General features: G+C 43.0%; 1 protein-coding gene across 3 annotated transcripts in view; it reads right to left on the bottom strand.

Annotated features, from left to right (window-relative positions):
* The window catches only part of Smg6 (SMG6 nonsense mediated mRNA decay factor), a 304,470-nt gene that overhangs the window by 286,468 nt on the left and 1,333 nt on the right, over window positions 1–16,669 (bottom strand). The window contains exons 2-8 of one of the 3 annotated variants that reach the window (XM_045158342.1): window positions 14,237–14,357; window positions 14,038–14,142; window positions 9,936–11,682; window positions 9,041–9,233; window positions 8,142–8,252; window positions 1,965–2,071; window positions 1,460–1,538 (exon numbers count right to left, since the gene is read on the bottom strand). In XM_045158342.1, the coding sequence (XP_045014277.1) occupies window positions 1,460–1,538; window positions 1,965–2,071; window positions 8,142–8,252; window positions 9,041–9,233; window positions 9,936–11,682; window positions 14,038–14,089 (2,289 nt within the window). In that variant the 5' untranslated portion in view covers window positions 14,090–14,142; window positions 14,237–14,357. Of the gene's footprint in view, window positions 1–1,459; window positions 1,539–1,964; window positions 2,072–8,141; window positions 8,253–9,040; window positions 9,234–9,935; window positions 11,683–14,037; window positions 14,167–14,236; window positions 14,358–16,669 lie in introns of those variants that run through there. The other 2 variants (XM_045158343.1, XM_004667845.2) reach the window with 2 other exon arrangements.

Genomic DNA, 16,669 nt, shown 5'->3' with positions numbered 1-16,669 from the left:
AAAAGCCCAAATTTAGGTTAGATGTGAGTAATGTCACATGCCTATAATCCCAATACTTGAAAGGATTACAATTTCAAGGCCAGCTTGGCCTACAAAGTAAGAACCTGTTTCAAAATAAAAATAAAATAGCTGGGCTGGAGAGATGGCTTAGTGGTTAAGCGCTTGCTTGTGAAGCCTAAGGACCTTGGTTTGAGGCTCGATTCCCCAGGACCCATGTTAGCCAGACGCACAGGGGGTGCATGTGTCTAGAGTTCGTTTGCAGTGACTAGACGCCCTGGTGCACCCATTCTCTCTCTCTGTCTGTCACTCACAAATAAATGAATAAAAATGAAAAATAAAAAATAAAAAAGCCACCAGATGTGGTGGCCCCAGCCTTTAATCCCAACACTAAGGAGGTAGGAGGATTGTTGTAAGTTTGAGGCCAGCCTGAGATTACACAGTCAATTCCAGGTCAGCCTAAACTAGAGCAAGACCCTACCTTGAAAAACCAAAATAAATAAAAATAAATAAATAAAACAAAGCCCTATTTTTCAGAAACTCCAGTGTGATATTACACACATTTGTAATCCTAGCATTTAGAAGGCTATGGCAAGGATGATCACAAATTTAAAGCCCACCTAGAATATACAGCAAAGCTCTATCTCAAAGAAAAAGAAAAATGGGGGCTGGGAAGATAACCCAGCTGTTAAAAGGACTTGATACTCAAATATAGGACCTGAATTCAATCTCCAGCACCCACATAAAAAGTTGGATATGGCCAAGCATGCCTGTAATCCCAGTGAGGTGTGGGATGAAGAAAGAGAGACAGAAGAATAGCTAAGGCTTGCAAGTCAATCAGACAAACCCAAAAACTGTAGCTCTAGCTGGGCATGGTGGCACATGTCTTTTAATCCCAGCACTCAGGAGGCAGAGGCAGTAGGATGGCCAAGAGTTCAAGGCCACCCTGAAACTACATAGTGAATTCCAGGCCAGCCTAGGCTAGAGTGAGACCCTACCTTGAAGAAAAAAAAAAAAAAAAAAAAACTTTAGCTCCAGGTCCAGTGAGAGACTCCATCTTAAGAAACCAAACAGAAATAGTAGTAGAGGTGGGGGCTGGAGGGATGGCTTAGCGGTTAAGGTGTTTGCCTGCAAAGTCAGAGGGCCCAGGTTTGATTCCCCAGGACCCACGTTAGCCATATGCACAAGGGGGTGCATGCATCTGGAATTCATTTGCAGTGGCTAGGGGCCCTGGTGTGCCCATTCTCTCCCCCCCTCTTTCTCTGTCAAATAAATAAATAAATATAAAATATTTTTAAAAAAGAGTAGTAGAGGTAGATACTCAACATTCTCCTCTGGCCTTCACACAGTACACACGGGGCACATACATGCACATACAGGATAGACATGTGTATGTGCATGTGCACACAAAGGGAAGCTGCCTTTAAACACAGAATTTAAAATCTGACCACAGATTTCTTACCGTATACACTGCCAGTAAAGCCAACTGATTATATGGACGTCCATTCTTGGGAGCAATGTGCTGGGCTTTCAAGTACCAACTAGAATATAAAAACATTAAAAAAAAAAAGAAAGAAAGAAAGAAAAAGAAATTAAGCCAGGCACTGTGGTTCATACCTTTTATTCCAGCATTCAGAAGGCAGAGGCAGGATGATCACCATGAGTTCAAGGTCAGCTTGGGACTACAGAGTGAGTGCCAGGTTAGCCTAGGCTAGACTGAGACCCTACCTCAAAAAAAAAAAAAAAAAAAAAAGAAAAGAAAATATAAATTATAGCTGCATACCAACCCCGAAGTAATGCTGATAACCCTTCTACATAAGTCACAAACTGGAAGTTACCTTACTAAAGAGACCAACAGGGACCCTGAAGAGCATTCATATGGGAAGAAGCCCAAGTGGTCAATTGTTTCATAGGGCTTCAGTTAATGCAACAAAGGGAAGAGGAAAATGAACTGAGAGACAAAGTACCTGCGTGCTTTCCCATAGTTTGCCGTATCATTGGCTTGCTCCCGATATCTAGATATATCGCCTTGGCAAATCATACATCGTTGGGCACTTATCAAAGCGTATTTTACCTTCAGAAGAAACAACCAGTTAATAGGACTCAAAAAACATTAAATTCAACCCCAAGAGGAAAAGGAATGGAGTCAAAATGGCAGGGTAGTATGATAAAGCATTAATAGTCCTCAACAAAGTATTGTTTGCAACCTTGACACAGCCAACATCATGATACAAGATCTGTTGAGAAAATATTACTAAAGGGCCAGGCGTGGTGGCACACACCTTTAATCCCAGCACTCGGGAGGCAGAGGTAGGAGGATCGCTGTGAGTTCAAGGCCACCCTGAGACTACATAGTGAATTCCAGGACAGCCTGAGCCAGAGTGAGACCCTGCCTCGAAAAACCAAAAAAAAAAAAAAAAAAAAGAAAATATTACTAAAGGGATTGACAGTGGTAATTCTTTTTTTTTTAAATTTTTTTTAATTAATTAATTTATTTGAGAGTGACAGACACAGAGAGAAAGACAGATAGAGGGAGAGAGAGAGAATGGGCGTGCCAGGGCTTCCAGCCTCTGCAAACGAACTCCAGACACGTGTGCCCCCTTGTGCATCTGGCTAACGTGGGACCTGGGGAACCGAGCCTCGAACCGGGGTCCTTAGGCTTCACAGGCAAGCGCTTAACCGCTAAGCCATCTCTCCAGCCCGACAGTGGTAATTCTTATTTCAATTTCCAGGCAAATGGAAAAGACATTCAGAAACTAGGAGTCAGGCAACCTGTGTGATCTCAATAAAACCTTCAGGACAACTAAGACTAGTTTTTTTCATCTGTGTTTAAAAATATATTTTCTAGAGGACTGCAGAGATAACTTAGTAAATTGCCTGCCATGCAACCATGAAGACTAGAGATCGGTCCATAGTACCCAGCCAGTCTAGTCTAATCAGTGAATTCCAGTTCAATTACAAACGCTGCCACAAAAAAAGGAGGAGAGCATTTCTGAGGATGGTACCCAAGGTTGTCCTCTGGCCTCAACATGCATACATGCACCCCACACATGTGTATGTCCATACACATATAAACACATTTCATATTCTACAGAGCAACAGAAAGGAATGAATGTAAAATTACATTAAAACTATGAATTGAAGCCAGGTATGGTGATATATGCCTTTAATCCCAGCATTTGAGAGGCAGAGATAGGTGGATTGCTGAATTTGAGGCCAGGTTAAGATCACATAATGAATTCCAGGTCAGCCTGGGCTAGAGCAAGACCTTCAGTCTCTCATTAAAACAAGGGTCAGGCATACAGCTCAGTAGTACAGTGCTTGTCTAGCATGTGCAGGGTGTTAGGTTCAATTCTACTGCAGCACAATTAACATCAGGCGAGGCACAGTGGCACACCCCTTTAATCCCAGCACTCAGGAGCCAGAGTTAGAAGGATCACCATGAATTTGAGGCTACCCTGAGACTATAGTGAATTCTAGCTCAGCCTGAGCTAGAGGGAGACCCTAACTTGGGGAAAACAAAGACACAAAAAGTAAAAACAACAACAAAATAAAAACCCTAACTCTCAGTAGGTCATAGTGGCACACACTTATAATCCCAGCATTATGGAAGATGAAGCAAGAGGATCTCAAGTTCAAGCCCATACTAAAATATATAGCAAATCATATTTCAGAAATATCAAAACATTGGGCATGGAAGCACACACCTATAATTCCAGCACTAGAAAAGCAAAGGCTGAAGCTTTTAACTCCAGAACTTGGGAGGCAGAGGCAGGAGGATAACCGTGAGTTCGAGGCCACCCTGAGACTGCATAGTAAATTCCAGGTCAGCCTGGGCTAGAGCAAGACCCTACTGAAAAAAGAAAAAAAAAAAAAGCTGGAGAATAACAAGACTACAAGTTCAAGGCCTGGTCTACATAGTGAGTTCCAGGGTTACACAGCAAGACTGTCTCAAAAAGAAAAGAAAGGAGAGAAGAGGAGAAGGAAAGGAAAAGAGAAAATAAAAGAAGAAAAGCTGGATATATTGGCACGTTTTGTTACCCATTAATAACCAGCACTCAGGAGGCCGAGCTAGGATGATCACTGTGATATCTTGGTCAGCCTGGGCTACAGTGAGACCCTACCTTGAAAAAGAACAAAAACCTGCTGTCAGGGCATGGTGGCACACACCTTTAATCCTAGCACTCGGGAGGCAGAGGTAAAAGGATCACTGTGAGTTTGAGGCCAGCCTGAGACTATTTACTGAATTTCACATCAGCCTGAACTAGTGAGACTCTATCTCAAAGCAAAACAAAATTCTGGGTCTGGAAAGATGGCTCAGCGGTTTAGGTACTTACTTGCAAAGCCTAAAGGCCTGGGTTCAATTCCCCAGTACCCACGTAAAGCCAGATGCGCAGAGTGGCACATGGATCTGAAGTTCATTTGCAGTGGCAGGAGGCCATAGCACATCTCTTATCTCTTAGTCTGTCTCTCTTCTTGAAAATAAATAAATTTCCCTTACCAGGCTACAGAGATGGCTTAGTGATTGAAGGCACTTGCTTGCAAAGCCTGCAGACCTGTTTTCAAATTCTTAGTACCCACGTAAAGCCAGATGCACAAACTGGCACATGTGTCTGGAGATTGTTTGCAGCAGCAAGAGACTCTGGCACACCCATTCTCTCCCTCCTCTTCCACAAATTAAATTTTTTTTTTTTTTTTGAGGTAGGGTCTTACTCTAGCCCAGGCTGACCTAGAATTCACTATGTAGTCTCAGGGTGACCTCAAACTCATGGCAATCATCTTACATCTGCCTCCTGAGTGCTGGGATTAAAGGTGCACCACCACGGCCAGCTTTAAAAAAATTTTAAGTTTTTATTTAGCTGGGAGTGGTGGAGCACACCTATAATCCCAGCACTCAGGAGGTGAAGGCAGAAAGACAAGGAGTTTAAGGACAGCCTTAGCTACAAGGTGAGTTCTAGATTAGCCTTGCCTACACGAGGCCCTGTCGACGAGAAAAAGGAAGAGAGGGAGGGAGGGAGGATAGGCATACATGTGCACACATAAACACCCCTGAACACCTCACTTACAATCATTTGCTTTGGCCACAAATTGGAAGATGATTTCCAATCTCAGCTCTCACCCAAATGAGCCAGCAATTCATTTCTACCTCCTCGTTTGCTTGCTTCTTTTGTTTGTTTGTTTTTTGTAGTTGTTATTTATGAGATAGGGTCTTGTTACTAGCTCTGTCTGGCTATCAATGTGCAACACTCTTCCTGCTTCAACCTTTCAAGTGTTGGTTGGGATTATACATGTGGGCACCACATACAGCTTTCTAATTTTTTTTAAGATTTATTTATTTATTTATTTATTTAAAAGCAGACACAGAGAGAGAGAGAGTGAGAGAGAGAGAGAGAGAGAAAGGGCGTGCCAGGGCCTCTAGCCACTGCAAATAAACTCCAAATGCATGTGCCACTTACATGGCATCTGGCTTTATGTGGGTACTGGGGAATTGAACCTGGATCATTAGGCTTAGCAGGCAAGTGCCTTAACTGCTGAGCCATCTCTTCAGCTTTCTAATATATACTTTCTTTTTAACTTACTATGCTTTCCTCCTTAATCTGGGCCTATAACCTCACTCCCCTAGCTCCATTTTTTACTTAATTCCAATCCAAACTAACCAATTTGGCCATGTTTTATGGCTCACACCTTTAATCCCAGCAATCAGTGGTGAAGATAAGAGGATTTCAGTGATTCAGCCTGGGCTACACAGTGAGTTTCAGGTCATCCTGGGCTACAGTGAGGCTTAAAAAAGCAGACAATAACAAAACTCACCAATTTGTTAAAATGAGTGGCTCTAAGCCAGGCATGGTGGTGCACGCCTTTAATCCCAGCACTCCAGAGGCAGAGGTAGGAGGATTGCCATGAGTTTGAGAGCGCTGAGACTACATAGTGAATTTCAGGTCAGCCTAGGCCAGAGCGAGACCCTACCTCCAAAAAAAAAAAAGTGGCTTGAAGAATAAATCTATTACCATGTGCTGTAAAAATCAACCGATGGGGGCTGAAGAGATGGCTTGGCGGTTAAGCGCTTGCCTGTGAAGCCTAAGGACCCCAGTTCAAGGCTCAGTTCCCCAGGACCCACGTTAGCCAGATGCACAAGGGGGCGCACGAATCTGGAGTTCATTTGCAGTGGCTGGAGGCCCTGGCGTGCCCATTCTCTCTCTCTCTATCTGCCTCTTTCTCTCTCTCTGTCTGTCGCTCTCAAATAAAGAAAAGTTAAAAAAAAAATTTTAAAAATAAATCAACCAATGGTTCTTCAATGCTTACAGAACAAAGCCCAAACTCTTCAATATAGCATCTAACAGTTTGTGATCTGGTCACTTCCTACTTCATTAGCTTTAGCTACTAAAATAACCTTACTCCATATTACCAACACCAGCAGACAGAATTTCTTACAACTCTCAAGAACACCTGGTTCTCTCTCACCATGTCCACCTTCTAAATTACCTTTCCATCTTTCAACCTCCTAGCTACGTTCAAGATTCAGGCTGGTTGGGGATGTATCTCAGTGGATACAGCTCTTGCCTAGCTTTCATGAGGCTGAGCTCAATCTCCAGAACAGCAAAATATAAAAACAAAAACAAAGACTGAGCCAGATGTGGTGGCGCATGCCTTTACTCCCAGCACTCAGGAGGCAGAGGTAGAAGGATAGCCACGAGTTCAAGGCCACCCTGAGACTACATAGTGACTTCTAGGTCAGTCTGGGCTAGAGTGAAATCCCACCTAGAAAACCAAATACAAACAAACAAAAAAAGACTGAGTTTGAGAGCCTCTGAAAAGTCTTCCTGGAACCAACCAAGCCTGAGTCAACTAGCTTTCCTTCAAGCCTCTTAACCATTCTATATGCTTTTTAAAAATTTATTTTGACAGAAAGAGGCAGAGAGAGAAGGGGCATGCCAAGGCCTTCAGCAGCCACAAACTCCAGACACTTGTGCCCCTTTGTGTGCATGTGTGACACTGCACACTTGCGTCACTGCTTCTGGCTTAAGTGGGACCAGGAGATTCAAACATGGGTTCTTAGGCTTTACAGGCAAGTGCCTTAACTGCTAAGCTATCTCTCCGGCCCCTATATACTTTTAAAATATTTTATTTATTCATTGGGCGGGCGGGGGGGAGAGATAGAGAGAGAATGGGTGCACCAGGGCCTCCAGCCACTGCAAATGAACTCCAGACATGTGCTACCTTGTGCATCTGGTTTATGTGGGTTCTGGGAAATCGAACCTGGGTCCTTAGGCTTAGCAGACAAGTGCCTCAGTCACTAAGCCATCTCTCCAGCCCCATTCTATACTTCTTATGGTGCTTAGTTTTCTTTTTTTGAGGGATGACCTCACTCTATATAGTTCAGACTGTCTTAGAACTCACTATATAGCCCAGATTGGTCTCAAACTTGTGGCAAATGTCCTGTTTCAGCTTTCCAAGTGCTGAGATTACAGGCATGACCTACCACACTCAACCCACCACAGTGTTTATGACATTACCATGTTTTTTTAAACAATGTTTTTATATTTATTTAATTCTGTGTAGATACATGCATGCCACAGAGCACGTGCTGAGGTCAGAGGCCAATTTTTGGGTCATTCTTCTGCCTTTTCACCTGTTGACCAGTGTTTCTTGCTCTGGATTCTCCTGCTGTTCTTTGCTGTGCTTGCCACAAACTTCCAGGAAATTTTCCCATTTCCATCCCTCATGACAAAGCCCAATAGGGCTTCTGGGTTTTTACATGGGGTCGAGGGATCAGACTCAGGTATACAAACTTGAGTGATAAGCACTTGATCCTCTGAGCCATCTTCACTTCAACTTTTTGGTTGTTTGTTTGTTTTGTCAGGCAGGTGTCACTCTACGCTAAGATGACTTGGAACTCACTACATAGATGAAGCTGGCCTCAAATTAAACTCCTGATTCTCTTGCTCCCACCTCCCAAATGCTGGGATTACAAGGCAGATGTTACAACCAGCTTATAACTGTTTCATCTGTTTGTTCCCTTACTACACTCTTTCACTCTTATACTCTCAAAATCCACCAGAATAGTGCCTAGAACATAACTAGTACTATATCTATGATGACAAAATGGATGAATATATTTAAACCAAGGAAAGAAACTGACTTACTGTCTTCCATAATGGCTTGCTGCGAATGGCAAGACCATCCATGTAATCCTCCAGTTTAAACTTGTAAGTAACTTGTAGCTTCTGAAGCAAACTATCAAAGAAGTCACTGCCCTATAAAGAGAAAAAGAAAAATTGAGAAAATTGAATCTACTTACCAGAAACAGGGGTAAATGACTTTCTCAGTTTTCCCAGTGTTCCGACATACTATGTAAAAGGAGGCACACAAAGTAAGCAATTAGAGGCCACCAAGACAACACAAGACCAATTCATAGTATAAGTCTCTCCATGGTTTTAAAGATAATGATCACTCCTTTTTTTCCTCTCCCTCTCTCAAAGCAGGCCATGACACTCACAAAGTTTTTTTTTGTTTGTTTGTTTTTAGTAAGTTTTTATTTTTTGTTTTTCAAGGTAGGGTCTCACTCTAGCCCATGCTGACGTGGAATTCACTATGTAGTTTCAGGGTGTCCTCAAACTCATAGTGATCTTCCTACCTCTGCCTTGTGAGTGCTGGGATTTAAGGCATGTGCCACTATGCCTGGCCTTGTAAATTTTTTAGTGTGCATGTATGCCAGGTCTACTGCCACTAAAAATAAATACCTGTCTGGCTTTATGTGGGTGGCTAAGGAACTGAACCCAGGCAAGCAAGGCTTTGCAAGCAAGCACCTTTAACCACTGAGCCATTCCCCCCAGACCCTCAGAAAGCTTTTAAGCCCAAAAGTGACTGAGAGCATAGTCATCATCCTAAGGACATAACAAGAGCAAGTCAGCTCTAAATATAAAGAAAGTGTCAGGTGTTTTGTCAATGTTTGGTTCTAAAACAGTATCTCAGGCAGTAGAAACCCACCAGAACTACAGGATGCTGCAGTCTTTATCCTGAGAACAAAAAAATAATAGTTTACCTCATCCAAGAGCTCCAAGAGTCTGTTCCGAATCTGTTCTGGGTTCTCAATATTTGGATCCTTGAGAAGCTGCCTGAACTTCTCAATCACCTGATAGAAAGCATTCTTCCACAGAATCTGATCCACATTCTGATTATCAGAGAATTCGATATCTAACAGAATACAGCGCTCATACAGCTGCAGCAGTTCAGTTCTGGAATAAAATACATGTACCTTCTAGCTCCAGATATATCACAGGAAAGGCTAGACCCAAGAGTTGACCTTCCTGAAAATTAACCACCTCTCTTCACAAGAAATGCTAAGTGTATTCTAGTATACTATTCAAACTGATTTCTACTCTGTACAACAGAATGTCATTCCAAAGACAGTTATCCCTAGTAAAATAACATTTCCCAACATGTGCACATCTGAATTCAACAGCTTAAGTTGAATTTTCATTCCAAGTTATATGATGTTCATTTCTTGGCATTCTGAAAATTCTTTCCTTTCCAAGGGTCTATGCTCCCTTAAAACATTTTTTCTCAGCTGGGCATGGTGGCACACACCTTTAATCCCAGCATTCAGGAGGCAAAGGTAGGAGAATCACTATGAGTTTGAGGCCACCCTGAGATTACATAGTGAATTCTAGGTCAGCCTGAGCTAGAGTGAGACCCTACATCGGGGAAAAAAATTCTCTTAAAGTAAGAAGCACATTCATTTCTTCTAAGACTAGGAATAAAACTTCTATTCTTTTTCTAACTGTCCATTCCTTATAAGTCAAGGCAAGTATGGCTCAATGGTAGAACACTTAGCCCAGCATATAAAAGGCCCTTGGGGTTGAGCCACAGGAGGCTATCCACCTTCAGCTTGACTTTATTTCCCTCTAACCAAAACCACAGGACAGAACACACCATACCTGAGCTGAGCCATCTTCTCCATGCCTTCAGTACTGATGCGGTCCCTAGAGAGCAGGTTGCTGAGCTGCAGTTCCTGGTTGTCAGCCACTCGGAGAAGCCTATGTAGCTCCTGCTGCTGCATGTTCCTCACATGCTGCTCTATCTCTTCAGGACTCATGGTGCTGGCAGGGAGAGGGCTACATACATACTGTCCTGAGGGGGTTGTGTAGCCTGGGTAGTAAGGCCCTGGATACACACTATTTGCAGGGCCCACAGGGTATTGTAGAGGACTATACCCTGTATAGGGATACTGGGAGGCAGTGCCTGGTGTCCGAGGGTAATAATAGGGGTTGTCAGAGTTTTGAAATTTATAGTAAGATGCTTGGGCCTGACGTGAGTCACTCCAAGATGTAGGGCTGACTTCATCATCAGTGTCCAAAAAATGTAGCTGGGGTGTCTGGCTCTTTAAAGCAGGTTTCTGATCAGGATTGTTTGGGTCCCACAGTCGGCGAGTGGTACCCCCTCGGCCCCAACTTCGAGATCCTTTATTACCAGATCCAAATAGAAGTCGAGGTCCCAAAGGTGTAGACTCTGGAGAACCTGCTGAATTAACAGACAGGGCAGTATGTGCAGGCAGAATCAGAATGCCACGACCACGACTCTTAAGTTCTTGTTTTGGGTTTTTGAACTCTTGCTTCTCAGAGCCTTTGCCTCCACTGCTTAAGCCTTTGTCAGGCTTTATTCCACCCATATTTTCTTTGGCTGATCTCACCATGGGGGCATCTTTATTCATGGTTTCTGCATCAAAAGTGACATGAAGGGAGCCTCGATTTTCTTTACCATTGCTTTTCTGTTCACTCTCTCCATGGCCGGACCAGTTTCCTTCTAAATGCTTCTTCCTTTCTGAGCTCCTCCTTGATCCTACATCAGGCTCATCAATTCTGTCCTCATCAAAGGAATCAGTGGAGGACATAGACACCTGCTTCTTCAGTCTCGGCCTCTCCTTGATCCGATCCTGGCGCCGACGTCGACATCCATTATCAGTCAGGTCAGCACTGTTGTTGCTACCAGCTGAGCTGGTACTGCATGTTCGATAGCGGTTCCTTCGTTTGTCTGAGCGAGAGTAGCGCTTTGCAGAACCTGGCTTTCCCTGGGAAGGGTCATCATCATTCCCTTTCATTGTCCCTTCCCGCTTTTCAACCTTTTTTCCTTTTTCTCCCCTTGCAGTCCTTACTCGGTCATTATTCTGGTTCTTTTCTGCCTCAGTTTTATCTAGTTTATTCATGACTTCCTCTTTTACAACTTTTCCCTTACAGTCATCATCCTCTATCCTCAACTGTTCCACCTGGTTGAGGATTTCTTCCTCATCCATGTGGCCAGCTGACTCTTTAGTAATAGTCTGTAAACGCCGTCCAGGCTGGTAGATTTGAAGGTCTGGTTTCTTTGTCCTCTTGATAATTCTAAGACTTCGATCCTCTAGTCCAACAGTCTTAGGAAATACTTCTGGCGCCTGATTATTTTCTGGGTCTACAGGACCATTTTGCTGTTGGTGGTCCAGTTCCCTGCAGACACCTTTATTAAGCATTGTACCATTTCCAGCAGAAGAATCTCTGTCGTTCACAGTTTCATCCTTAAATTCCTCACTCCCACAAGGCTCTTTGATTTTGCTTCTGTTCCTTAGTCGAGAAAGACCAGGTTTATAGATTTCCAAATCTGGGCGCCTGTTATCTTTGCGCTGCCTGGGCTCCTTTAATTCCTTCATGTTTTCTATTATTAAGAAAGTTAAGGAGGAAAAGGTAACAGGAAAAAAAAATGAAGGAGGGGGAAATTGTCATTCTGGTTAAGTAAAAGAAAATTTGAGTAAGAATTACACATCCAGGGCTGGAGAGATGGCTTAGCGGTTAAGTGCTTGCCTGTGAAGCCTAAGTACCTCGGTTCTCCAGGACCCACATAGGCCAGATACACAAGGAAGCACACACATCTGGAATTTGTTTGCAGTGGCTGGAGGCCCTAGCATGTCCATTCTTTCTCTATCTGCCTCTTTCTCTGTCTGTCACTCTCAAATAAATAAATAAAAATAGACAAAAATAAATTTTAAAAAAGAATTATACATCCAAATGCTAATACTGATGGACAGGAATGAATATTTCTACAAAAGCAGAAATTCTGGGTCTATAATATTTGTTCAACAACCTGCAAGGGTAAGAACCTGACTGTGTTACAACCTCTGAGGCTGTAAAAATGGGAGGGAAAAAAAAAATCTACATTTTCTTGAGTTACCAAAGTCATATTCAGCTACCTTGGGGGGAAAAAAAAGTCTGATGTGGTGGCACACACCTTTAATCCCAGCACTTGGGAGGTAGAAGTAGGAGGATCACAGTGAGTCAAGGCCACCCTGAGACTACATTGTGGATTCTAGGTCAGCCTGAACTACAGTGAGACCCTACCTCGAAAAATAAATAAAAATTAAAAAAGAAGAAAAAGAAAAAATCCAAAGTCATATTCAGATCCCAAGACCCCAAACTACCTCATTATTTTTTAGAATAAAAATATCTCTCTAAAGTGTCTGCCATGAAACTATTCTGTTCACAAAGCCCTTGAATCTTTTTGTTGTTTTTATTTTCTTACTTTCTTTTCCCCCCCTCAAGATAGGGTCTCACTTCAGCCCAAGCTGACCTGGAAGTCACTCTGTAGTCACAGGCTGGCCTTGAACTCACAGCAATCCTAACTCTACTTTCCAAGTTCTGTGACTAAAAGTTTGCATGCGCTACCACACCTAACTCATTTTTTTTCCCCTTGAGACACTATGTAGCATAAACAGGTCTCAAATTCACAACCCTCTGCTTCCGCCTCCTGAGTACTGGGATTGCCGGTATGTGTAACCACACCTGGCTCAGTCTTTTCTTCTGCATCTAACATTTCTCTCTCTCTTTTTCTTTTTTTTTTTTTCAAGGTAGGGTTTCACTCTAGCCCAGGCTGACTTGGAATTCACCAAGGAGTCTCAGGGTGGCCTTGAACTCACAATGATCCTCTCATGTCTGCCTCCCAAGTGCTGGGATTAAAGGAATGTGCCACCACACCTGGCTTGCATTTAACATTTTTCTAGGATGGCTAAGCTATTTTCCCATATTAAGAGGTGACTGGAAGTGTAGCTCAGTAGTATAGCATTTGCCTGGCATACAGGAGACCCCTGCAATCAATTTTCAGCACTATATAAACAAACACATTTTCCACTTACAGATTTATATACATATATTATATATAGTATACATATATGTATATTATTATATGCATATAATATATACATATAATATATTACATATTACATGTGACATATTTACTATTTATACTTACTATATTATATGGTGGTTGGGAGAATGGGAAAAGAGAAGTACACATAACCCACAGTCCTAGACAAAAGCTTTGCAACTCCAGTCTGTAAACATAACCTAGACAAATACTTCTTTTTTTTTTTTTTAGGATAGAAAGTTTTTGTTGTTGTTGTTATTTTTATTTATTTATTTGAGAGCGACAGACAGAGAAAGAGGCAGATATATACAGAGAATGGGCACACCAGGGCCTCCAGCCACTGCAAATGAACTCCCTTTGCATGCGCCCCCTTGTGCATCTGGCTAACGTGGGTCCTGGGGAATCAAACCTGAACCCGGGTCCTTACACTTCATAGGCAAGTGCTTAACGGCTAAGCCATCTCTCCAGCCCAACAAATACTTCTTTAGGATACCAATTCCCCAATTACATACTTCCTATTAAAACAAACAGGAAGCAGTTCCTTCTACATTCTTCACCTCTACTCATCCTCACCAACCCTTTAACAGTAGCCAGCTGAGTCATTTCAAGAAAATACTGCTCAGACTGCCATCATTAGAATACTAAGAGTAACTGCAACTATGATGATAGAACATGAGAAGAAAAAAGTTCCACAGAGGAGTGTCCCCTAGACAATGATGAAAGAACTGTGACATGCACTCAAAGAATCAAGGACCAGTATAGGGGTAGACAGCGGGCATGGAGGCCCATGCCTTTAACCCCAGCGTTCAGGAGACGGTATGAAAGGAGCATCAGTTAGTAAACTAATTAGTGTAGATAAAATGAGGCACTCACCTAGCAATGATGACATCACTGTGGCAACCAGAGGACACAGCCAGCTGTGCATTGATATGCAAATGAGCTAACCCCTAAGGTGGTTTTCAGGACTGTGGATGAGGACTGGAGAAGAGTATAAAAACCAACAAAAAGCTGAAGAAGCTGTCACTCAACCCAGAGAGACAGACTCCCAGTCACTGTCGATGTTGATACCCACCACAGGACCCAAGCAGGCCATGGGAGCCCCAGATGGAGTTGGCTGACTGACAGAGAAGAACGGCTGGTCCAACACTGCTCACCAACCAAGTGTCCTGCAGGTGAGCTGCCTCAGGGCTAGGCTATAGTTGAGAGGATGGGAGAAGAGAGAACTTGACCTAACTAACTTGTGTCTGCAGTGAACAAAGTGTGGCAATTGAACTAACATAGTCACTTCTCGTCAACTTAATTACTTAATTAACACAGTGGTAAGAAGATCCCTATGAGCTTGAAATCACCCTGAGACTACATAGGGAATTCCAGGTCAGCCTGGGTTAGAGCAAGACTACCTCAAAAAATAAAATAAAATGAAATAATTTTAAAAAAAGAATACAAGAGTATCAACCCAACCCAGTATATTTTCTCAAAGTCTGTATAATTAAAGTTGTATGGAGGGCTGGAGGGATAACTTAGCGGTTAAGGTGCTTGCCTGCAAAGCCAAAGGACCCAGGTTCAATTCCCCAGGACCCACATAAGCCAGATGCAAAAGGGGGTGCATGCATCTGGAGTTCGTATGCAGTGGCTAGAGGCCCTGGCATGCCCATTTTTTTCTCTTTCTCTTTCCCTGCCTTTTCCTGTATCTATCTTTCAAATAAATAAATAAAAATAAAACATTTAAAGTTGCATCGAATGATGTAACTAATAAGCAGTAAAGTCCAAATTATGATGATTAAAAAAAACACCAAGCCAAATGTGGTGGTGCAAAACTATAATCCCAGCACTTGGGAGGCAGAAAGCAGAAGGATCATGAGTGCAAGTTCATCCTTGGCTACAAAGAGTTTGAGACTAACCGGAGAGAGTGTATGTATGTGGGAGGGGGGGAGTGTGTGTGTGTGTGTGTCTGTGTGTGTGTCCCTATTGCAAAACACCAAAGTAAAAAATAATTTTAGGGCTGAGAAATGGCTTAGTGGTGAAGGTGCTTGCCTGCAAAACTAAAGGACCAAGGTTTGATTCACCAGGACCCAAGGACCCACATAAACTAGATGCACAAGGTGGTGTATGCAACTGGAGTTTGCTTGCAGCAGCTACAAGACCTAGTATGCCCATATTTTTTTCTTCTCTCTCTCTCCCGCTTCCCCTCTCAAAAAAATAAAAATTTTAAAGATAACAATTTTTTAAAAAAGGAACAAAGCCGGGCGTGGTGGCGCACGCCTTTAATCCCAGCACTCGGGAGGCAGAGGTAGGAGGATCGCCGAGAGTTCTAGGCCACCCTGAGACTACATAGTGAATTCCAGGTCAGCCTGAGCCAGAGTGAGACCCTACCTCGAAAAACCAAAAAAAAAAATAAAAATAAAAATAAAAAAGGAATAAGAGTACTGGACTTTTGGTTGATTTTTTAAAAAAGATTTTATTTATTTGAGAGACAGAGAGACAGAGAGAGAGGGAGGGAGAGAGAGAATATGAATGGCCGCGCCACAGCCTCCAGCCACTGCAAACAAACTCCAGATGCATGTGCCACCTTGTGCATCTGGCTTATGTGGGTACTGGGGAACTGAACCTGGGTCCTTGGCTTTTTAGGCACTTAACTGTTAAGCCATCTCACCAGCCCCTGATTGGTTTTTACTGGACTTTCTAGACTCCATGAATTTACTGAATGATAGATTTTTTTTTAAATACATTTTAAAAAACTTATTTGAGAGTGACGGAGTCTCAGGGTGGCCTGGAACTCACGGCAATCCTCCTAGCAATCCTCCTACCTCTGCCTCCCGAGTGTTGAGATTAAAGGTGTGCGCCACCACGCCCAACCCCTTCTTTTGTTTTGAGGTAAGGTCTCAGTCTAGGCCAAGATGACCTGGAATTCATTATGTAGTCCCAGGGTGGCCTTGAACTCACAGCAATTCTCCTACCTACCACTGCTTTCCAAGTGCTGGTTTTTGTAAGTGTCTGTTGTCTTCATTAAGACTACTACAAGTGCCAGGTGTGGTGGTGCACGCCTTTAATCCCAGCACTTGGGAGGCAGGAGTAGGAGGACCACCATGAGTTCCAGGCCACCCTGAGACCACACAGTGAATTCCGAGTCAGCCTGAGCTGGAGTGAAACCCTTGAGGGTTGTGGGGAACCATTGTACTGTATAGCACTATAAACACAAACACAAATATGTTGATAGCAGTTATCACATGCTCCAGCATCTACACACAATTTTTTGGAAGGCAGGAAAAAAGTGAAGTGTTTTTTTTTTTTTAATTTCTTTTATTTATTTGAGAGACCAGAGAAGATCAGAGAGAGAAGGAAAGAATGGGCTGCCAGGTCCTCCTGCCACAGCAAACGGGCTCCAGATGGATGTCCCACCTTATGCATCTGGCTCAAGTGGCACCTGGGGCATTGGATCTGAGTCCTGTTAGCTTTGCTGGCAAATGCCTTAACCGCTAAACCATCTTTACAGCCCCAAAGTGAA

Source organism: Jaculus jaculus, chromosome 9 (assembly GCF_020740685.1).
Source record: "Jaculus jaculus isolate mJacJac1 chromosome 9, mJacJac1.mat.Y.cur, whole genome shotgun sequence".
Classification (NCBI taxonomy): Eukaryota; Metazoa; Chordata; class Mammalia; order Rodentia; family Dipodidae; genus Jaculus; species Jaculus jaculus.
This window is presented reverse-complemented; position numbering and strand designations above follow the sequence as displayed.